A 24,541-nucleotide genomic window follows, 5' to 3' on the forward strand; every position below is an offset into this window, starting at 1 on the left:
TGGTGCGGTTTAAAATCATTATACAATTACAGGCATTAAAAACTAACGCAAATGATAAATTATAATACAAACTCAACATTGCATATCCTGCGATGTGACTATTACATTGCGATATTGATTCTGACACGATATATCGTACAGCTCTACTTGGAATGTTATATCAGGGGCGTGTTCCGAATATTAGAATCTAAAGCATGAGAAATTATTCGCGAGTTCTGCAGACTTTATTCGAATTTTGAAACATTATTAACGAATTTCGAACGTTCGATTCGAATGATCAGAACACCGCGTTCTTAAATATTCTATTGCATTACTGGAGCGAAGTCCGCGTTTCAAACGGTCGACTTTGAGCGCCTTTGAAGTTCTATATTCGAACAGATGTATGAGTTTTCAATGGCGCTTTCATAATGTTCACTAGGTAGGGCAGCTCACTTGGTTTAGAAACGTCCATATGTGGGTCCAATCTGTCCAGTCGGCCTGTAAGAACAAGCCTGACACTTCTCAGATTCCTTTAATACGCTAAACAATGCTAGAGTTCCAGTGCTGCAGATAACAATAGTCAAACCTCTGACCTGACTGTCTGTGTGGTAAATACGTAACCTCAGTACTAATACTCAGGATACCGTGAGGACAAACTGACACATAACACCGCAGACACTCACTAAACTGTCATTTTCTAGCACGCGAATGCAGTTCTCTGTCTGGCACAAGTCAAACGCGAACATGCTATAATGAAAGTGGGTTAATGCGAAAAGTGTTACCTGGTGAAATGCATCTCGTGTCCTGTTTATTTTGGCCGTATATTGCTGGAATGCTTTCAGTTTAATGGTTCCGACAAAACAAGGAAGTTACGACTCAGATTACGGCGTCAGCGATCACGTGACTCCTGTCAACCTAACTGCAATGGCGCTTGAGACAATAGAGGGCGCCATTGAGTTTCTTTTTTTTTTGTACAAGCCGAGTGGTGTTGAACCGCTTAGTTTTAAACACAGGTTATTAAATTGTTAAATTAAATCCAGGATAAAATTGATAGTTTAATTATAAGCAGGGTGTGAATTACAGGAGGTTTTCTGGGGTAATGATCCCACTAATTAACGCTTGATCCACCCTGAAGGACGTCAAAACAAGATATAAAGGGGAGTCAGCCCTTTAATAGTAAGAAATAACTTTCTCTGATCTTTGATCTAGATCTTAAATATTGGTAATAAAAATTTATAATATAAATATACATTTGATCCCCCCTTAACAGTTCATACCAGTGTGAATGCATTATCGCACCAGTCAATGCTGGGAAAATTTCATTGAACAATCTGAAGCTGGCAGTTCTAGAGCACCGATAGACATCTTAAGTATTCACAAAACACATTTATTCTAATATAGGTGTTTATATCTGCATGTAGCCTAAAAAACAGACACATCATTTGTATAGTTTGCCCTCGAAAATAGTCACTAAATACCCCTCAACACACTGAAAACGTATACATTTCATTAATAAATTAGATGTAATTTAAATACATTTATAAACTTGATTCATTGAAGCATGTATTACCAAACTACTACTGAAAAAAGCTGACCCCCCTGATCATCAATGTATAATTCGCACACTGATAATAAGCATGTTTATTTTTATTTATGGTTTAAAATGATAACATTGGGAATCATCCATATTATTTTTGCAGATAGACTGAACTGGTAGATTTTTACAAGACTATTGTGAGTTAATTTATTAAATTAATTTAATTAATTATCTTTTAATTACTTTAAAATGTCTCTTTTTGCTTCAGTGTCCATGTACACATTGCTTCGATTTTTAATCTTTGTCCCAGCCAGTTCCATATTGTGATTGCAAATGTTATTCATGTTTGCCTTTAATTTTATTTTTTTTATATTCATACCTTCCAAAAAAGCAGCACAGTGGCGCAGTGGGTAGCACTGTCGCCTCACAGCAAGAAGGTTGCTGGTTCGAGCCCATGTTCTCCCAGTGTTGGTGTGGGTTTCCTCTGTGTGTTCTGGTTTCCCACACCAATCCAAAGACATGGTATAGGTGAATTGGGAAGGTTAAGTTGTCAGCAGTGTATGTGTGTGAATGGAAGTGTATAGGTGTTTCCCAGTGATGGGTTGTGGCTAGAAGGGCATCCGCTATAAAACATATGCTGGATAAGTTGGCGGTTCATTCCGCTGTGGTGACCCCTGATTAATAAAGGGACTAAGCCCAAAAGAAAATGAATGAATGACCTACCATAAATATTTTGATCAATGTTAGATGTGTGGGGTGGGAGGTAGGATTTTGAGTTCCTTTTGTAGTAAGCTAAACTCACAGAGTACTTCCAATAGTACTTTGAAATATGGTTCATCTCTTTCTTGTAAGGATTTGTAAGGATTTTGTAAGGATTTTTTTATAATTTTTTTCAAAATTATAATATAAACCTTGATTTAAAAATGAAGACTGAAGATTTAACCCTTATTGGCCCAAACCACCCTGATAGAATTACCCATTAAATAAATAAAACAATTAAATCAGATGGAAAAAGAGACAAGATTTTCATCTGATCTATGACAGGTGTAATGTAATATAATACATAATAGTTTAGCAAGGTTAGATTTTTTTTAGCTACTTCATCACAGTGGCGCAGTGGGTAGCACAATTGCCTCACAGCAAGAAGGTCGCTGGTTTGAGCCTCAGCTGGGTCAGTTGGCGTTTCTGTGTGGAGTTTGCATGTTCTTCCTGTGTTGGCGTGGGTTTCCTCCGGGTGCTCAAGTTTCCCCAACAAGTCCAAAGACATGCGGTATAGGTGAATTGGGTAGGCTAAATTGTTTATACTGTATGTGTGTGAATTAATTTTCCTTCGGCTTAGTCCCTTTATTCAACAGGGATTGTCACAGCGGAAGGAACACCACCAACTTATCCAGCTTATGTTTTCACAGCGGATGCCCTTCCAGCTGCAACCCAGTACTGAGTAACACCCATATACACGCATTCACACACATTCACTACGACCTATTTTGACCTATACCGCATGTCTTTGGACTGTGGGAGAAACCGAAGCACCCGGAGGAAACCCACGCCAACACGGGGAGAATACTGTGTCTTACTGTGAGGTGACAGTGCTAACCACCGAGCCACAACACGGGGAGAATACTGTGTCTTACTGTGAGGTGACAGTGCTAACCACCGAGCCACAACACGGGGAGAATACTGTGTCTTACTGTGAGGTGACAGTGCTAACCACCGAGCCACTGTGTCACCACTAGTGAATTAGCCTAGTCTATATATTACAATTTCAACAAAACAACCAAAAAACAATAATACTTTACATTGACAATGTATTATTAATTCCTATAATAATTAAGTAATAATATTTATTGATAAATATGAATTATATTAATTATAATTATACAATATAAGTCAAAAAAATAAAATAAAGTATAAATAAAAATTCTAATATACATAATTATTGTAAACTAAGTTAATAAACAACCCATCTCAAACATTACAGCCTTCGAAAAAGATTATACAACCACATATACTCTTTCTAACCACATATATACATAATATATACCCTTATATATTAGGAAAGTCCTTTTTACTGTCAAAGAAAATGCCTCAGATGAGCTCAGAGTGTCCAGCATACAGCTCATTCCTCCCAGAACCCCCTCTTGTGGCTGATGGCCTTAATAACTTTGGCTCTGAGTGTTTTCTTTTTCTTATATTCAGGAAGCTGCAGAAGAGCATAGCAGGTGAGAGCCTCTGGCAGATGATCCTCGGTTGAGTTGGCCAAGTGTGTCACTCTCATTTTCACCGCACTCATGCCCAGGATGGGAACTCGATCAAACCCTGTTAAAAACACTTCACAAAGGAAAACAGAGGAAAAATTCGAGATTTTAGATTTAAAAGCACTCAGATCTCAAAGATTTGAAAGCATTTCACACTGTGAAAGCACTATGTGACTGTTCTAGAAATTATAGAAAACAACTGTTAAATCTAGGCCTGCATTAAAGGGCTAGTTCACCCAAAAAAGAAAATTTGATCATAATTAATTTATTTGTTTCCAACCTTTATAAGTTTCTTTCTTTTGTCAAACACAAAAGAAGATATTTTGAAAAATGTTGAAAACCTGTAACCATTGACTTCCATAGTATTTGTTTTTCCTAAAATGGAAGTCGGTGGTTACAGGTTTTCAGCTTTTTTCAAAATATCTTCTTTTGTAAAAGAAGAAAGAAGCTCATAAAGGTTTGGAAACACTTCAGGGTGAGTAAATAGTAAGTAATTTTATTATTTGTGAACTATCCCTTTAATATCATTCATGTTTATGAGTGTGTTCTCCAGGAGTATATAACGATCTAGAAATATTATAGATATGCATGCTAATTATATTGAACTTGTTCGATTTTAGTCAACTGAATCTACTCTACTAAAGTCTTATGAAATTTAAACGACTAACACTAGAATTCAAGCAGAGGACTAAAATAAGACTAAAACTTAATCAAAATGAACTTACAAAGAAAGGCCTTCTTCTGATTTGCCGTTAGTTTGTCAAACACCTCCCAGAAAGAGATGATGGTTGGATGCTCAACGTAAAACGATCCTTCATATTTGGCATTCTGTTGAAAAATAGGAACGATTTAAGTGCACACGATTAAAAAGACACTAACTAGATGCAAAATGTTGAGCATAATGCTGGATATACACCTGTTTGAGTATATTCCAGTCATATTCCTCATTGCCCACCATCACTCCCCTCAGCTCCTCGGGTTCAAACATCTCCACCAAGTGTTTCTCACATCCTGTAAAGAAGCCTCTCCTGAATTCTTCAAACACCTCCTCCACCGATTTATTAAAGATGTGATCAACATACTTGTCCACAAATTTTGATCTGTAGAAGTGGAAGTTACATTTTACAATGCAGGCAATGTTATATGATCTGATTTCTAAATTAAATGATGCCAAACAGATAAAAATCAACCTGTTAGAATTTGTGACTTGTTTTCCTGGGTCAACAGGATCCAGTTCCACTTCTGCTCCATCCCATGCAATCTTAAGTACAAATATTTGAAAATTGTGGTTTTAAGGACTCTCTGAATTTATTGTGTACATTATTACATTTGAAGGGATTGTTCACCCAAAAATGGAAAATAAATACCTTTATGAGTTTCTTCTATTTGTTATGACCTGTGTTTTTTTTTTTTTTTGTTTGCTTTTTTGGATTCTATCGATCACTGGTATTTTGTTTTTGTTTGGTTTTCTTTCCCCTCTTTGTCTCTCCTCTTTGTGAAGTTTATTTATAAACTAATTTCAAGAGGATCAATTGATTATGCTTGAACAACGCTGGTCCTGCATTAGCCAATTCATGATTCACCAATCATACGATTCCTAAGTCTCTATAAATACCTTAAGTTCCATACCACATCTTCATTTTGAAGAATCCCCCCTTCCACCCCAACTCCTCCTCTTTTCTTAGATGGGTGGCACGGTGGCCCAGTGGTTAGCACGTTCGCCTTACAGCAAGAACGTCACTGGTTCTAGTCCTTACCAAGCCAGTCGATATTTCTGTGCGGAGTTTACACATTCTTCCCGTGCTCACGTGGGTTTCCTCTGGGTCCCCCGGTTTCCTCCCACCATCCAAAAACATGCAACTTAAGGTAATTGACTAATCCAAATCGGCACCATAGACATGCACCTAGTAAGTAGTTATCGCTTAAGAACAATCGCTATCTGTTCATTAGCTACTACAGCAGGGGAGTTCTCGAGATCTATCTGAGCTCAAACTCCTCTCTCGCCTTGCAAACGGGAGGGAGCCCGAGGATCTTATGAGCTCAGGGCTCTCTCCTGGGACAGCATGCCAGACAAGCTTTATAATCAATCAGGAAGTGTGAACTCCTGAAGTTCTAGATGGACGTGGCCTGTGATAATCACATTGGTGTGGTAATTGGTCATGATTAGCATGACTCCAACTATAAAGATCCTTAAAACCTTCACTCTGACGCCATTTTGAGCCACTTCTGTGGTTGAATTCGTATATTTTGTTATAGTTATATTATTCTGCGCTGTTTGTTTGATCACTAGAGTTTGTTTGAGAGTGTTTCTGATCAGAGAGAAAGTTGTTATATTTGTTATTATTTGTTACTGTTGGGTAGTGATAGGAAGTTCGGATCTTTTCCAAGGACCAAATCTTCCGGACAGTTTGTATCAATGTTCGTTTCCAGAAATGCATCATTAATATAAGGATGTCATCCGCGATGACATAATGACAATCGTCCAATGTTAGAACTCAACATTCAACAGTCATAATTTCAGTCCATTTAAACATCACCATGATAGGAAAAGTTTTGTACAATTCATCATTCTTTCTCTTTCCGGCTTAGTCCCTTTATTAATCTGGGGTTGCCACAGCGGAATTAACCGCCAATTTATCCAGCATATGTTTTAGGCAGCGGATGCCTTTTCAGCTGCAACTCATTTTTGGGAAACATCCATACACTCTCATTCACACACACACATACACTACGGACAATTTAGTTCATCTAATTCACATATAGCGAATGTCTTGGGGCTTGTGGGGGAAACCAGAGTACACGTAGGAAACCAACATGGGGAGAACATGCAAACTTCACACAGAAATGCCAACTGACCCAGGTGAGGCTCAAACCAGCGGCCTTCTTGCTGTGAGGCGATTGTGCTACCCACTGCACCACCATGATGCCCAAATTTCTTACAATTAAGTTTCGCAACCCAAATGAAGCATGATTCACTTACTATTTAAATTGTATATTGAATCATTTAAGCCCTCGGTTTACCTGCGCTGCAGCTTAATTAGTTGTCGAAGTTTTGTTCGGACAGTACTGTGCAGCTGTCATGTACTGTATGTGTTCGGTTCACCTGTTGAATCCTGAATGTGCAGTATTATCAGTTCATCACTTCTGAAATCTGATAGCGGTGTACAGTTCTAGTAACTGAATAACTCTGGAAATTGGTTTATTTTGAGTCTGAGGGGGAATCAGGCATGTTTAAAAGTAAGTAATTGTGTATAAGTGCTTACTGAAGAAGAGAACCATTTCAAGCGATTCAGTTTGATTTGGTCAATTGGCTCGCCCGGTTAACTTAATCGATCTGGTTAAAACGAACGATTCATTCGCAGTCAGCCATCACTGTTCTGAGATTTCCCTGTTATTGACCACTGCCCGTTTAAAGACCTTATTATTAACCTTTGTGATTTTGGAAAACCATTTTGTTTCATATCCGTTTGTATTGGATATTTGTTAGGGAGTTAGGAAAGTAAACTGTATTTTCTTTTCATTTCTTTGTTTAAAGGAATTTAGCTATTTAACTTTGGACTGAAGAGATTGCCAAACATACTAATAAATTCCACTTTTGCCATATCTCTCTGGTGTGACGCATTTTTTAAATGAATTCCTTTCATCCATATTTTCACTTACAATAACTAAAATTCACATTTCTGTTACGGCTTGACCTCTCGAGGTCATAACAATTGAACACAAAAGAAGATATTTTGAAAAATGCGGGTAGCTGGCACCCATCAACTCCCATAATAGGAAAAAAATTACTATGGAAGTCAATGGGTGCCGGCTACCAGCATTTAAAAAATATTTTCTTTTGTGTTCAACAGAAAAAAGAAACTCAAATGGGGTTTTAAAAAGCAAAGGATGAGTAAATGATGGCAACATTTTTTCCCTTTTAAGTGATTTTAATAATATGAGAACCAAACAAACTAACCGTGAAGTATGTATCCAATTCCTCGACGTCGTCACTGTAGCTGAGGATGTACTGCAAACTCCTGAGAATATTAGGTTTTGGTTTATTGTAATGAGTGCCGAGAAGTACTCAGGTGAGAAATAAGATCAAAATTGATTTTAACTTTCACCTGCCAAGACCCGGATCAAACTCTGCCAAGTCCTCGAGAGAAGGTTTGACGTTGAGAAGTTTCTTGAACAGGGCTAATGGAAAGGGCAGATTCACTACAGAGCAGTTGTTGAAGGCCAGGCCACACAGAATTCCAAACAGGAAGTAGTTCTCCTTCTCCACAGTGAGCTGGTGTGGGATGATGAGTGAAAATGGAAATATAGTAAGTGAATAAAAACACAATGTGCTGCAGAGAACAAAATCTACAATTGATTAACATTCAAGTCACTGCTAGTACGTTTTTGAGCATATTGTAGTAGAGTTAATATATATGTGTGTGTGTTGTGTGGACTGTTGTAAAGTTCCAACATTTTAACTGCAATGTTTCTCCTCCAATTTTAAGTTTGTGTTGAAGTGCCTAGGTTATTTTGTGAAACACTGTTTTAATAACTAAAATTCTTCAACTTTTTGTGTGATAAAGATGACATTTCTAACAAAAAAAGTTTAGAAATTGTTCTCTACTTTTAGCCAATGTTTGGTTTATTAAATATTATATGGTACATTTAAGCTAAGACAGATAGTAGCTGTTAACTTCATAATTAAAACTATGATATATACATGCTTTCAGTATAATGATGTAAGCAAGAGAGTCTTTGCCTTACTTTTGACGGAAACCAGCTCAAAGTTTGGCTGTCGTTGTACATGAGCAGCTGGAAGTCTGGCATACAGAGCTCTTTAAACACGTTGAGGAAAAAATCCCTCTTGTTGACATCTGTTCTTTTCAAATCCTCTGTGTAAAACACCTGTAAGATAAATAAAAGCATTCATTGTAGTATTATTTTACCCAACCCTGGCTTAAAAATACAGAAACATACCCATAAAAGGGTCATGAGATTTTTATGTTTGAAATAAGATACAATTGTTTGAAATACTGGAATCTGAGGGTGCAAAAAATAAATATAAAAATGAGAAAAATGCCTTTAAAGTTGTTTAAACGAAGTGCTTAGTAATGCACATTACTAATCAAAAATGTAGTTTTGATATATTTACAGTGGGAAATTTACAAAATATCTCCACAAAACATTATCTTAACTTAATATTCTAATGATTTCTGGCATAAAAAAAGTCAATCATTTGAACCCATATAATGTATTTTTGGCCCAAAAAATTATCTGTGCAACACAAGATTATTTTGGGGTCCAGGGTGACATATATTTATAAAAAAAAAAATTACAACTTTCAATACTTCTGAAACTTTCTGTACACTGTAAAATGAACAACGTAGCTGGAATTGTCTTATTGTTTGGCTTTAGAAAAATGTACTTCAAAATTCGAAATCCTTTTGCTGGATTCTTGAAGGAAGCTGATGTACCTTTATATTGTATGTGGAAATACATGCATTTACTTATATATTTGTGTGTATATATTTATACAACAATTCTGTCTGGTTCTCGAAACCGATTGGTTGATTCCCATAATAACAGCACTCATACAGCCTCTTCACCCTTGTGTATAACGCCCACGTAGAGTGACAGCAGATCAATAAACTCACAACAGTCAAACTCACAACAAATATTGCAGCTGTTGGACAACATAATGTACTTTTGAAGATTTTAGGCGGGAATGTAGTTGTTGAGATTGCAACTATGCAGTTTATTTATAAGGACAGTGCCTGTTTTAAATATTTATAATTTCTGAGATTCACCATCAGCCTGTCATACTGAGCAGAGCAAAGACAGTTGACAATCCACAAGATGCTGACAGAGACCACATAATAAGTCCTTAGGGGAGAAAAACTCAACGTAAATTTCAAACTACAGCTGGTCAAATCATTATAAAACAGGCGGGTGACATTCTAAGTCAATCTCTCTCTTTTGTATGTTGTATTTAACTCGACTCAACTCAACTCAATTTATTTCAATAGCACTTTCAACAAACCACAATGGGTACCAAAGCGCTGTACAAAAAACACATAAAACGCATGCAAATATAAACAATAACTGAAATACAAAAACTCACATCACATGATTAAAAGCTAAAGAAAATAAGTGTGTTTTCAGTGACCTCTGAAAAGACTCAAAAGTTGGAGCTGTTCTTAAGGAGAGTGGAAGATCGTTCCAGAGTCTTGGAGCTGCTACTGAGAAAGCTCTATCACCTCGACATTTTAAGCGTGATCGTGGAACTTGCAGATAGAGACAGTCTTTATACCACAGTATGCTGGTAGTGTTTGCTTTGGCTTGTTCTGGGGTTAATAATTATGATATCCCGATAGCATTTCATACCGTTCAGCTTTATAATCGTACAATGTGAGCAAAATCACCTGTTTTGTCATCACAATAGACATTACGCTAGAGAATCATCCAAACAGTAGCTCTAAAGTGACGTTTGTGAATTAGTAATGGTTTCTGCTGTTCTAATGTCAAGTGCAGATGTGAATGAATGGCGGAAAAAAGTAATTCCTCTTACAAAAGGATTTTTGATACTCTCCGTGTTTGATTATCTTTTTTATATAAACAATTGTGCCATCAAACTGTTATATAAACACAATATCACAGTCATATATATATATATGTGTGTGTGTGTGTGTATGAGCAATATCACACCAGTAGCAGTGCGATATGGTTGTATATCATCACTGGTGGGGGGCACTAAGGCACTTGGCCTGCGACCTCGAGCCAACGCCACCTCCCACCAGTGCAGATATACAGCCATATCTCACTGCTACTGGTGTGATATTGCTCATACACACACACACACATATATATATATATATATATATATGACTAGAAAAGTTCGTTTGATTCAACAACAAAAAATATGTAGGCAGCAATAATATCTTTTACAGTGATAATAATAATACTACTTTTTTATATAGCACCTTTAAAACTTTACACTAAGCACTTTACACAAAAAAGACACAGATATAAAAACAGTTTAGAGTAACAGTAAAATTGAAACCATCAAAATAAAACATTCAAAATAAATAAAACATTTAAATATCTAAAAACATAAAACAAACCGCGAATGCACAGCTCACGAATAGACGAGTGTAAAGTAGTGTGTTTTCAAGGATGGTTTAAACAATATAAAAGCACTTAACTCTCTCTCTAAAAAATAAATATATAAATAAACATCCCTCTTCCTAACTCTAGCAGTTAATTATCTAAACACTAACTGTTCATTTGTATAATTAGCACTTCCTATGTGTATTGCCTCTTCCTGTTGAATCACTGAATGCCTCCTCAATTGTGAGTCGCTTTGGACAAATGCTAAATGACTAAATTGAAATGTCTTCACACCCTCACTATTTCCTTACCGACAGCCTGCATCCTCCGAGATGATGATGTTGCTTGCTGACATCTCTCAATTGATGAAAGCAATCCTCAAGCAGAGCTGTGCGTCTCAGCACCAGTTCAAGGGAACGCTGCAATTAAAGCATTTGTGATCAAAAGCAATACAGAAACTTAATTAATTCCCAGGAAAGTTTGAACTGATTTGTCAAAATTACCAGCAGCACTCTGTTCTTCATAAAGCTACATTTGGCCTCCAGGTTAAAGATGCATGGAAGTGATATTAGATTGTGTAAAGTTGCCTGCAACAAAAGGAAGGGCAATCATCATGCTACTCAACCTGAAAATTCCATAGAAATGAGAAACACGGCAAACGTGTTTGGTGCTTACTTGATAGTACATTTGCTGTGCCAGTATTGGATTGATCTGATCAGTCAAGTTCAACTTCAGCCAGTTGTTGTTCATATCATAATAGGTGGTTTGCAGCTGTTGATTCGAGATAGAAATATTCTTTAGCATTTCGTCACCTTAGAATTATAAGATTCTATCTGAAATTTATGTAAAAATTGAGTTATTGACATTCTTATTAAATGACAGCTTACTTACATTATTGGATGTTTTTTTTATATAACTTATTTGCATTTTAAGACTTTTTATTTACAAAACAAATGTAAATGTTGCACACATGCTGATTGCTATATGGAATGCAAAAACATTGAAGCTCAACATCTCAAAATCATTCAGAACACAGATTCATTCATTCATTCATTTTCTTTTCGGCTTAGTCCCTTTATTAATCCGGGGTCGCCACAGCGGAATGAACCGCCAACTTATCCAGCATATGTTTTACGCAGCGGATGCCCTTCCAGCCGTAACCCATCTCTGTGAAACACCCATACACACTCACTCACACTCATCCACTACGGACAATTTAGCCTTCCCAATTTACATGTACCGCATGTCTTTGGACTGTGGGGGAAACCGGAGCACCATGCGAAACCCACGCGAACACAGGGAGAACATGCAAACTCCACAAAGAAACGCCAACTGACCCAACCGAGGCTCGAACCAGCTACCTTCTTGCTGTGAGAAGTCTAAAAGACTCTGATTGGTTTATTCTCAAAACACATCCATAACTTATTAAGAGAATAAGCACAACCCTGGTAGACCATGCGGCGTGGTGCAAAGAGTACTATTCTGTCCTTAAAATAGCAAAAGTGGATTCGGACACACCTATAATACTTTTGCGCCCTGCGCTTTAGACTTAGCGCCAAGATCGTTAAAATAGAGCCCCAAGGCACTCGGCCTGCGGCCTCAAGCCAACGCACGCCTCCCACTAGTATCGATATACAGACATATTGCACTGCTATGAGTGTGATATTGCTCATATAGTTAAAGAATTATGGTTAGTATATGTCAGTCTTTTAGTATACTTTAGGTTTAACCATAATAAACTCTGGGGTACTGTAGTATAATATACACCTTAGTTGTTAAAAACTACATTATTGGGATATTTGTTTATAACTATAGTTGTTGTGTTACCATAGCAACTCTAGAATTACCACAACAGATTAATTCAAGTACTTTATTATAGTTTGGTTCAAAAATTATGGCTAGTTTATTTCAGTCTTTTAGTATACTTCAGTTTTAACCACAGTAAACTCTATAGTAATTACTATAGTATTTTCCATGTGTGTTTCTTTTAAAAAAATAATTTTAATTTGTAGAAATTTAAGTCAAAAAGCTGTGGTTGACTTTTTAAATCTTACAACATACAGGCAATGTGTTTCAAATTTTATGTACATTTTGAATAATATCTTTAATTTTAAGCATGCAAGATACACTTCTGAATAATAATGATCACAATATTGACCAATTTGTTGGTTCTCACCACATCAAGCAGGAAATTGATCTCATGAATGATGAAATCACTCTTTGTGATGTTTCTGTTGGCGTTGCAGCACACCTTCACAACAGAAACACAAAAGTGTAAAAAAATACATAATTTAGCAAGTCTTTTTTTAAATAATGTTTGATCTAATGCACGATAAATCTACCTTATAGAGCATCTGAAGAATCATCACAAATTGTGGCAGGCGAGCTATGTGTTGGCTCCTACTGACAGAAGCAATGCTGCTAATTAAGTCACCAGATGCTTTTTTAAATATATCCACCAACGTTTTCAGCCAGACATCGGGAAGTTTGGACCAGTACATCTCTGAAGTAATCAAAAATATTATTACTAAATACACTATAGAACTACTACTACAACTACTAGAACAAAAACTATCCGCTTGTTAAGTTTGATGTAACGCAATAATTTCATTAAACTGTACAGGAAGGCTCAACAAGTAGTACAAATAAACGTCTACAAAATGCTGTAATACATTCGAAAAATTATGATCTCTATATACATATATCTATGCTTAATATCAGATAACTAGAAAGTCATAATTTTTTTATAAATTGCTCAAATATTGTTGTCTTTAATGCGGCAAGTCCTGAGACTGTAGTGTACACCATGATTTTGTAAGAACTTCACTTTGAAGGGGACCTTTTTTTGCAAAAATCACTTTTATAAACGGCTTAAGCACAGTTTTGTGGAAGCAGTGTGTGTATATATTCAGCCTCTAATGGTAAAAAATTCTTAATTTTATTTGTTTATAATCCCACTTGATAAAAACAGTCTGCAGAAACACTTTGATTGACATTCTCCCTTTGTACGTGTCATCAGAGGGGGAAAGCCCCGCCCACTAACGATAATCTCTTCCTCATTAGTATATTAAGTTAGTCTTGTTTTTAAATCTGCCACTATGCTGACACATATATGCATTTGTAGCCCCGCCCTCTTTTAAAAACACCCATTTACTTTAAAGTGACAGTCACCAAAACAGCACACACTTTGGATCAAGCCTAAAAGAGGCAGTTTCAAAGAGTTATAAAACATTATTTGTGTGGTATTTCGAGCTGAAACTTCACATACTCTAGCAGAGGCTTATTTTACATCTTGTAAAAAGGGGCAAAATAGGTCCCCTTTAATGTGTCATAATACTCAAAAGTGGTCATTTTCTCAAGTCAAATGAGTAGCAGCTTGGACCCACAAAACAGTATTCCTTATATCACAACTGAACAAGCGGACAGAATTAATACAACATAGATGAAGGTACAAAGATTAAAAGGAAGAAGTGTTTTTTCTTTACCTAACACATAACAAACAGCAGGATTCAGATCCAGGATTTTAGAGGCCAGAGCTTCAGTGAGTTCAATTTGTGGCTTCTGGAGACAGTTGATGAGCTCAGGGAGGAGAAGATAAATTCTCAGAGCTTCCGCACCTGCTGGGATTGGATTCAGAGACAGCAGTGCACGCTGAACCACCTTCACTGCCTAAGGAACCAAAATACGAAACATTCATTGCATCATTGTTTAAATGTGATCATCATTTTTCAGGGTTCTTACACATTTTTCATAGTCAAATGTAAGCACTTTCTATATGCATTTTCAAACTTTTCCAGCAATTTAACACGTGTGGTAAATTACCTATTTACATATATACATACTTCATACTAAATCAAGGACTAAGCTAAAGGAAAAATGGACTACTTTATTCATTCACTTTCTTTCAACTTAGTCCCTTTATTAATCTGGGGTCACCCCAGCAGAATGAACCGGCAACTTATCCAGCATATGTTTTACGCAGCGAATGGTTTTCCAGCTGCAAGCCATCACTGGGAAACATGCATACCCACTCATTCACACACATACACTACGGCCAATTTTAGCTTACAAGTTTAGCTATAGCGCATGTCTTTGGACTTGTGGGGAAAACCGGAGCACCCGGAGGGAAACCCACGCCAACACAGGGAGAACATGCCAACTCCACACAGAAACGCCAACTGACCAAGCTGAGGCTCGAACCAGCGACCTTCTTGCTGTGAGATGAGAGCGCTACCCACTTTGCCACAATGACATCCATTTATTCAGACTCCAGAGTTTTCATTTTAGGCAAAAACAACATATTTATTTTATTTAAAGGTCTGAATTGGTTAAATCCGGTTTATTTTGTACATTAACATAACGGATATCCATTCAGCAGTGGATATTAATGTATGTCCTGTGCGCACATGCAAACTTTTTAACAACATTGTGTGTGACTCATCATTGCAGAAAGGATTGAATTAACTCCACAACAAATATATCAAATAACCGTTGGAAAAGTTCTTACTGTAGTAAGGGAGATCTGCTTCATTCATGTCTGTCACGGTGCTGTTTATCTACGTGAAGGCTACACATATCAGAGCAATACAAAGAGATTTCTATGATACGCATGTGGGAACGGTGGACGGGGATAACCAGCTCATTTGCATTAAAGGCACAGGCAACAAAAACAGCTACCATGTCCTAACAGCTCAAATTACCCATATTCAGAAATAAATAATCCAATGGGTATTTTGAGCTGAAACTTTACAGACACATTCTGGAGACTTTTCTTGAAACTTAAAAAAGGGTTAAAATAGGTGGCCTTTAATATAAATTAAAGTGAAAGCAACACAATTACATTTTCAAGCAAACACTAGGAAACACTCCATCAAAATTCAAGGATTTCCAGCATCCGTACCATCCCTGATTTTTGTAAACGTTCATGTTGCATTACCTCTAAGATGACTGTTTCATTTGTTGATAACTTTGCGAAGGATGTTTTGACCAGATCAAAATCCAAACCGCACTGCTCCACAGATGTCTGATAATGTTCATCACAGCTACAATGAAAGTCATATTAGGCACAACAAGGACAAACGGCTACATAAGATTACCTCATTCTGATCTGGACATTTACCTTGTTTTGAGAAAACTTCCATTCAGTGAGGCAGCAGAGGAGAACACTTTATTTATGTCCCTTTAAGCAAAAATACAATACTTCATTTTATTAGTACAGTGATATGAGTACGTCTCAAATTTTCTGTCAAATGTTTTCATTGGGGTTTTTTTCAGAGCATATGTTTGTTTTTATTTAATACATTTAATTTTATTTTATTTTGAGGGAATAGTGGGAAAATAAGAAAACTAAGACCACTAATAAAATAAAAACTCTGTAAAATGGTACTCAGTTTAGCACTGGATATGTTTTCTCTATTATATTATGAATAAATGACATGTTTTAGTGGTCTTGTTTACACTTCATACATTTTTTTCTAATCAGATAGCTATCAAATCGTGAAAATGACAGGTGTAAATGCCCCCCGAAACGCATTCAAGATGAATATAAATCTGTCTAAATGCATCAGGCTATTGGGACCACATACAGTTGAAGTAGAATTATTAGCCCCCCCTGAATTATTAGCCCGGCTGTTTATTTTTTCCCCAATTTCTGTTTAATGGAGAGAAGTTTTTTTTAACACATTTGTAAACATAATAGTTTTACTAAGTCATTTCTAATAACTGAATTATTTAACTTTGCCATGATGACAGTAAATAATATATATATATATATATATATATATATATATATATATATATATATATTAGGGGTTTTCACCTTTATTGGGATAGGACAGTGGAGGACAGGAAAGTGTGAGGAGCAAAGATAGGGGAAGGATCGGCAAAGGACCTCGAGCCGGGAATCGAACTCGGGTCGCCGTGAGCACCTTGGTGCTATGTGTCAACACACTACCACTGGGCCATTGGCGTCGATGACGATACATAATATTTTACTAAATATTTTTCAAGACACTTCTATACAGCTTACAGTGACATTTAAAGGCTTAACTAGGTTAATTAGATTAACTAGGCAGGATAGTGTAATCAGGAAAGTTATTGTATAGCGATGGTTTGTTCTGTAGACTATCGGAAAAAAATATAGCTTAAAGGGGCTAATAATTTTAACTTTAAAATGGTTAAAAAAATTAAAACTGCTTTTATTGTAGCCGAAATAAAACAAATAAGACTTTTTCCAAAGAAAAATATTATCGGACATACTGTGAAAATCTCCGTGCTCTGTTAAACATCATTTGGGAAATATTACAAAACATTTTAAAAAATCAAAGAGGGGCTAATAATTCTGACTTCAACTGTATGTAAATTTAATCCTTCCAAAATGTAAACAAATAAAGACATGAGAGCATATTATGGGCTATGTGACACAGATATAATAGTAGCAGATATAAATGTTCAATCGCAGATATAAATGTTTTTTATATACAAATATAGTAAAGTAGGTTATGCACCGATTAGTAAAGTAGGTTATACACAAATTAACGTAAAATCCTTAACAATTTTAAATGTCTTGCCCGTATCTATACGACCAAATTAAATGCGTCATTGATTCTACAATGACAGTAATCGTGACTCGTGTGCTTGAGCTGATGTGCAAAAATGCAAGTGAAGTACAGTATAAAGCCTCCTACAGCCTACATTTGATGCCAAATTAGACATATAGCCTACATTTCTGTAAAAGTCATAATAATTAAATAAAACACAGTGTATCTGATGTTTTAGTCCATGTAATCTGGTTGAAAATCAGATAGCTAAAGTAACCGATCAGAGAAAAGACATGAAGTTCCAATTGTTTTGGAATTGAGGTTTTATTTCTTGATTAAATTGCTGTATGTTGTAAAGACTCACTTCTTTATCACTTTCCACGGGTCAGTTCCAGACACCCATCGCTTAATCATTCTGTCATCTAATGTCAAAATCCCTCTGCTAGGATTTGGTTTGGACTGATTGCCATGATCCTACGATACACATCAGAAACATAAGTAAACACTATGGCTGCACAAAATATATCGTTTCAGCATCAACATCGCAATGTGCACATCCGCAATACTCACATCGCAGGATGAGCAATGTCAATGACCAAGTGCCACAATTTAAAATACATGTAATTTTTTAAGTATATAATAAATATATACATAAATTTAGGTTTATTATATTGCCGTTTTAACATAAGTAAGTTTAAAGCATGCAGGTGCAAGAAACAATAGAATTTTAGCTTTAACAAAGATCAATTGCATTTCATTTATATACTGGAAACTGTAAAGTGTTATTTTAGTGTTATTTTACATGTGTCTGGCTACTAAGTCTTAACAAAAATATATATATTCAATACAGATGAAGTCAGAATTATTAGCCCTCCTGAATTATTAGCTCCCCTATATATTCCCCTCTACATTTCTTCCCCCAATTTCTGTTTAACAGAAAGAAGATTTGTTTTAACACATTTCTAAACGTAAAAGTTTTAATAACTCATTTCTAATAACTGGCAATCTTTGCCATGATGACAGTAAATAATATTTGACTAAATATTTTTCAAGAAACTAGCATTCAGCTTAAAGTGACATTTAAAGGCTTAACTAGGTTAATTAGGGAAGCTATGGTATTAGGCAAGTCATTGTATAACGCTAGTTTGTTCTGTAGACAATCGAATACAAATATTGCCTAAAGGGGCTAATAATATTGACCTTAAAATGGTTTAAAAAAAATTAAACTGCTTTTATTCTAGCTGAAATAAAACAAATAAGACTTTCTCCAGAAAAAAAAAATTATCAGACATACTGTGAAAATTTCCTTGCTCTGTTAAACATCATTTGGGAAATATTTGAAAGAAATAAAATAAATAAATAAATAAATAAATAGATAAATAAATAAATAAATAAATAAATAAATAAATACATACATACATACATACATACATACATACATACATACATACATACATAAATAAATACATAAATACATAAATAAATAAATAAATAAATAAATAAATAAATAAATAAATACATACATACATACATACATACATACATACATACATACATACATAAATAAATAAATAAATAAATAAATAAATACATAAATAAATAAATAAATACATAAATAAATAAATAAATAAATAAATAAATAAATAAATAAATAAATAAATAAATAAATAAATAAATAAATAAATAAATAAATAAATTGGTTCAAAGTGAATACTTTTAACCAACTGCATAAAGCACAATTTGTTTTTCTCTTGTGGATCCTTTATATATGCACTAGACTACAAAATCACTGCAATCTGGTGAAATAGATTTCATATCTTAATATATGTCACAGAAAATCTAAATACTGCATTCATGCATTCATTCATTTTCTTTTCGACTTAGTCTCTTTAAAACACTGCGATGGATTGTAATTCAATATTGTGCATCCAAAGTGAAAACTGTGCAACAATATTTAAATTCAACCACTTTGTGAATGCAATCAGTCTTACCTTGAAAAGAAGCACAAAGGAATGATTCTCCCCAGCGATGAGTTTTTCAATTCTGCATGTCTGATTACATTCTGCATGCAAGACACATTACAGTTCAGAAAAAAGAAGAAAACATTACTACTACAAAACGATGATTTCTTTCTTACCAGTTGGCAGACACACAGGGAATGGCAAAGACTGGTTGATTAATTTTTTAGTTCCCAGTTGTCCTTGCATCCCACATCCAAACGAGTAGATCCGATTTGTTGACGCCACTAATACAAGTGTGTGATGTCTTTGTTGAAGAAAGAATCAAATGCTTAATTCCTGAACAGTATTTACATTACTTACAACCTAAAGCTTACTAAAACTACCAAAGATTCTGGTTTACCTCCCACATGTGACCTTCGACACTTTGGATCCCCACAGTTCAGCAACCAGACGCGGATGATGTTCATCTTTAAATGAGTTGTGCCCAAGCTGACCGAAACCACCTGATCCGAATGTGAACACTGTGCCTCCCTGAAAAAAAATCAACCATTTAATACTTTATTCTCTGCTCAGTTTATTGTATCTTTTAATATTGTATACAGAATTTCTGCAGGTTTCATCAAGTCAAATTTAATACTATTTTAGACCATTATGAATGAAATGTCAGACTTAAACAGGGCTAAATGCTAAGGATTTTTTTTCTAATGGCTTAGTTGGGCTAGTGCAAAAGTCGTATTTGCCACATCTATATTTTCTTTAAAAGAAGATGTTTTTTCTGGTATGAAATAGCAACTGAAATGAAAAAGATAACTGGAGAAGAATTGGACAACTCATTTATTACATTATAACTTGGGAAAATACCAGAAATTATCCCAACTATTGACAAATACTTCATTCAAAAACTTTTGGTAAGTAGCAGAAAAGCCATAACTTGAAAATAGTTTCAGGTTGATCCTCCAACAAGGGCTCAATGGATAGGAATTGTAAAAGAAATACACTGTATGGAAACTGACTTTTAACTTAAGACTTGATTCAAAAAAGAGCAACAAGAATGGGCAAAAATGGACTGAGCATGTCACTAAAAACAATTTGTGATAATGTGCTTCAAATGTATTATGACTTGATTTTGTAACCCATATGACAAATGCTTTGTTCTTCGTTTTTATTTTTTTTCTTCCCCTTCTAAATAAAAAAAAAGTGTTGGGTTTTTGAAGTAGTTGAAGTAGTATCTGTAGTAGTAGATGTCGTTGGTATAGTGGTATCAGAAGTAGTGGATGTGTAGTAGTCGTTGTCTGTGTAGTAGTATCAGAAGCAGTAGACGTTGTTGATGTAGATGTTGTAGTAGCAGTCATTCCTGTAGTAGTATCAGTAGTAGATGTAGTAGTAGTATCAGTGGTAGATGTAGTAGTAGTATCAGTGGTAGATGTAGTAGTAGTATCAGTGGTAGATGTAGTAGTAGTATCAGTGGTGGATGTAGTAGTAGTATCAGTGGTAGATGTAGTAGTAGTAGTATCAGTGGTAGATGTAGTAGTAGTATCAGTGGTAGATGTAGTAGTAGTATCAGTGGTAGATGTAGTAGTAGTATCAGTGGTAGTAGTCGTGGTAATAGGTTCAGTAGTAGTACACATTGTAGGAGTAGTAGTGGTTGTGGCTGTAGTAGCAGTAGTAATAGTTGTAGCATTAGAAACTCTCTGTAGTAGTAGTAATAGTTGGTGTAGTACTTGGGATTTATTTTTATTATTATTATTTATATTATTGTAGTGGTTGTTGTTTATGATTATTACTGTTGTCCTTTCTTGCTTGTTTACTGTCATTATTACTATCATTATATCACTAGCATTGTTGTCACTCCTTATATAAGTTACTTGCTTCATTTAGTGACTGTTATTGTTCCTTTTGTGTGTACTCTGACCTGTTTACCATGTTACCTTTACATGCACACACTCACACACACACACACGCACCTGCCTATACTTGATTGTATTGTTGTTGTTTTTTGTATTTTTGTTATTGTTTCATTTTCTTTGTATTTGCATTGTCAAAATAAATAAATAAATAAATAAATAAATAAAATAATAATAAAAATAAATAAATAAATACATTTTAAAAAAGTTAAAAAAAAAGAAGTTTTAAAAATTATAATAAACTAAATATGAATAAATTTATATGGACATGAGAAAATTAAGACTCATTCAAAAATATTTAAGACCGACAAGACATTCTTTCAGTGATTTTAAGGCCTAAAATGTTTGATTTGATATTAATAAGACTTTTTAAGACCTCATGGACACACTGTGTGTAGTATAGTACAACCACAAAACCTTTGACAGAGTGGCAGTATGTTCTCCTCCACACGATATGGACACCGTTTTCTTTCCATTCAGGCTTTTTACAGTTGTAGGAACGAATCTATCTGTGGTGACAAGACAACATTTATTGCTTCCAAATCGGTAACATTCAACTATGATTTAGCACTGACAGACATGATACACAATTTATGTTGCATTTATAAGGTTTTATCATTGTAATCATGTGCACACCCACTGTGCATGTACATTTGTAATTATGTTTATCTATCTGCACACTTCTGATTATTAATAGCAACCTGTACATATATTTATTTTTTGTAAATCTCTATTCATAGTTAATACAACCTGTTTATAATGTTCATAGTACATCCATCTGTAAATATCACCATAGTTTTTCTATAACTGCACTTTATAACTTATACCTGTATCCTGCACTTGCTGCTATTGCACTGCTGGTTAGACCTAAACTGCATTTCGTTGCCTTGTACTTGTACATGTGTAATGACGATAAAGTTTAATCTAATCTAATCTAATTATGGAAATGAGATGTTAAGACCTGTAGTGTCTCCAAGACCCAGCTGTCCAGCAGAGTTGCTTCCCCACCCAAACACGACTCCTGACAGAGACAACACAAAGCTGTGGTTTCCTCCAGCGCTGATCTGAGCCACTGGGATCCCACACAGACTCTGGAGGTGTTGAGGAGACTGAGTGCCGGCCTGCTCTTTCCTCATACCCAGCTGACCATGAGCGTTTTCACCCCATACGAACAACTGACCATCTGAAAGACCAACAGCTCAATAAATCTACAGTAACATCAAATCTCTATCAGTTCAACTCATTCAGAATGGTTTTGAATACCATTGGTTAGTGCCATTGAATGCTGGTCTCCACATGCAATCTGAATCACCTGCCTGTTGTCCACAATCGTCCTGCAGAGACATAACAATCTCTCAAATCTATTTGTTATCATTCATTCATTCATTCATTCATTCATTTTTCCTTCAGCTAAGTCCCTTATTTATAAGGGGGCGCCACAGTGGAATGAACCGCCAACTAATCCAGGATATGTTTTAGAAAGCAGATGCCCTTTCAGCTGCAACCCAGTACTGGGAAACAGCCATACACTCTCACATGCACACTCATACACTACGGCCAGTTTAGTTTATTCAATTCACCTATAGCGCATGTCTTTGGACTGTGGGGGAAACCGGAGCACCGGGAAGAAACCCACACCAACATGGGGAGAATATGCAAACTCTACACAGAAATGCCAACTGGTCCAACCGGGAACTCAAACCAGTGACCCTCTTGCTGTGAGGCGACAGATATTTAAGGAAATTAATACTGTCATGCTTATATAAACATACCTGCAAACAGTAGATTTGTCCATAGCAAGAACTTTTCCTCCATAAGCAAGAAGAACCGCACCATCTTCTCCACAGACAATCAATCTGATTCTGTCCTTCTTTAGCTCCAGTTGCTCTACGGAAACATGTATTTTCATTAGTTTAACTTCTGTTCAGACTATAAAACAAATAACATGCTCTAATTAGGATATGACATATTGTTAAGTATAATGTAATTATATTTTTAAAGGCAATTAGGGTATCATTTATTCGGTGCTGGGTAAAGTTTTGATGTAATAAAAATATGCCAATAAAACATCACAATCATATTTACATTTTTGTTCCATTTTGTTTTCAATTTAGAGGAAAAAACAACAGTAATAATCCTAATCCTAATGAGTACTGTGAACTTAATCCATTTGAGTAAATGAAGCAATTTGAGCACAGCAAAACCCAATAAATGAAGAGAACTCAAACCAATTGAGTACTGTAAAACCCAATAAGTTAGGGCAACTCAAACTGTTTGAGGAAACCGATTGCAACAAACCATTTGAGTTCAAAAACTAATCTATATGAGTACTGTGAACTTACTCAATTTAAGTTAAAGTAATGAGGTATTTAATTAAGTCATTACATTCAACACTGAGTTCAGAACTCTTTTCAAATGAATAGAATTAACTTTCAGTCAATTTTGAGTAAACTCATTTCATTTGATACAGTTGACTGTTGGGTTTTACAGTGAGACGGACATATTATTGATCCACTGTACAATAGATGGCCTTTCCATTTTCCTTCAGTACAAAGTGTTGGGTAAACTTACTTTTAAAAGTAGGCTAATATATTAATCTACCTCAATTTTTTTTATGTAAAAATAACATGTGTCACTTTCCGCAATTAAAAAAAATATTCTGCCTAAAATTTTTGAGTTGACTCAAATTAACTTTTCTAGTCATCTTAACTTACATCAATTAAACTGACTAAAATATTAGGTTAGACTTTGTATAACTTGTTGAAGTTGAAACCTGATTAAAGTATTAAAATAAGTTTAAGCAACATCAAAATATTCGTTGTCTTAACTTTTTGTCATTATTTTTTACAGTGTATAAAGTAAACAAGTTTCACATTTAGCTAGGCTACTTTAAAATGATTCAAGACCATAATATGTTACTTTTAAAAGTATCCAATCCATTTATTATCATACTTAGTTCTCCATCTTGGTCACTGTCTTCATCGCGCAGTCTCAGGACCGACACTTTCCCATCCCGGATGAATCCAACGAAACTCTTCCCAGCTGACATGTCCTGAACAGCTGATTTTGGACAGACGGATTTAATACCGCCTTTCCCATGACTGACTTTATCAGGCAGACCGAATCCCTCTCGCACCTGCGCTCCCCAATAACACAACATGTTCACAGCGGAAAAGACTCCAGCAGCTCGGTCTCTCTGAATCCATGGACTGGTAAATAAACTGTGGTCAAAATATGAAGAGAAATCGAGAGCGAAACTGCTGACTCACGTCAT

The 24,541-nt window shown here is 35.4% G+C and overlaps 2 protein-coding genes across 2 annotated transcripts in view; both read right to left on the reverse strand.

Moving 5' to 3' along the window:
* herc3 (HECT and RLD domain containing E3 ubiquitin protein ligase 3) overlaps positions 1-850 on the reverse strand; it is a 66,460-nt gene extending 65,610 nt beyond the window's left edge. The window contains exon 1 of the mRNA XM_056456553.1: positions 762-850. The gene's annotated coding sequence lies outside the window, so the exon portion shown is untranslated. The remainder of the gene's footprint in view (positions 1-761) is intronic.
* A 2,634-nt stretch (positions 851-3,484) lies between these two features.
* herc56.1 (HECT and RLD domain containing E3 ubiquitin protein ligase 56.1) lies at positions 3,485-24,541 on the reverse strand. The gene is made up of 24 exons (XM_056465999.1): positions 24,220-24,541; positions 23,040-23,154; positions 22,531-22,601; positions 22,229-22,450; positions 21,685-21,776; positions 19,764-19,894; positions 19,540-19,667; positions 19,394-19,464; positions 17,767-17,876; positions 15,983-16,042; positions 15,800-15,905; positions 14,349-14,532; positions 13,206-13,366; positions 13,040-13,114; positions 11,539-11,634; positions 11,367-11,450; positions 11,175-11,282; positions 8,521-8,661; positions 7,881-8,047; positions 7,733-7,793; positions 4,965-5,035; positions 4,691-4,874; positions 4,500-4,602; positions 3,485-3,847 (listed from the first exon to the last, which is right to left on the reverse strand). Exons 1-24 carry the CDS (start codon positions 24,425-24,427, stop codon positions 3,636-3,638), a joined length of 2,961 nt encoding a protein of 986 aa, XP_056321974.1. The 5' UTR covers positions 24,428-24,541; the 3' UTR covers positions 3,485-3,635.

The sequence above is a fragment of the Danio aesculapii genome, chromosome 1, assembly GCF_903798145.1.
Source record: "Danio aesculapii chromosome 1, fDanAes4.1, whole genome shotgun sequence".
NCBI lineage: Eukaryota > Metazoa > Chordata > Actinopteri > Cypriniformes > Danionidae > Danio > Danio aesculapii.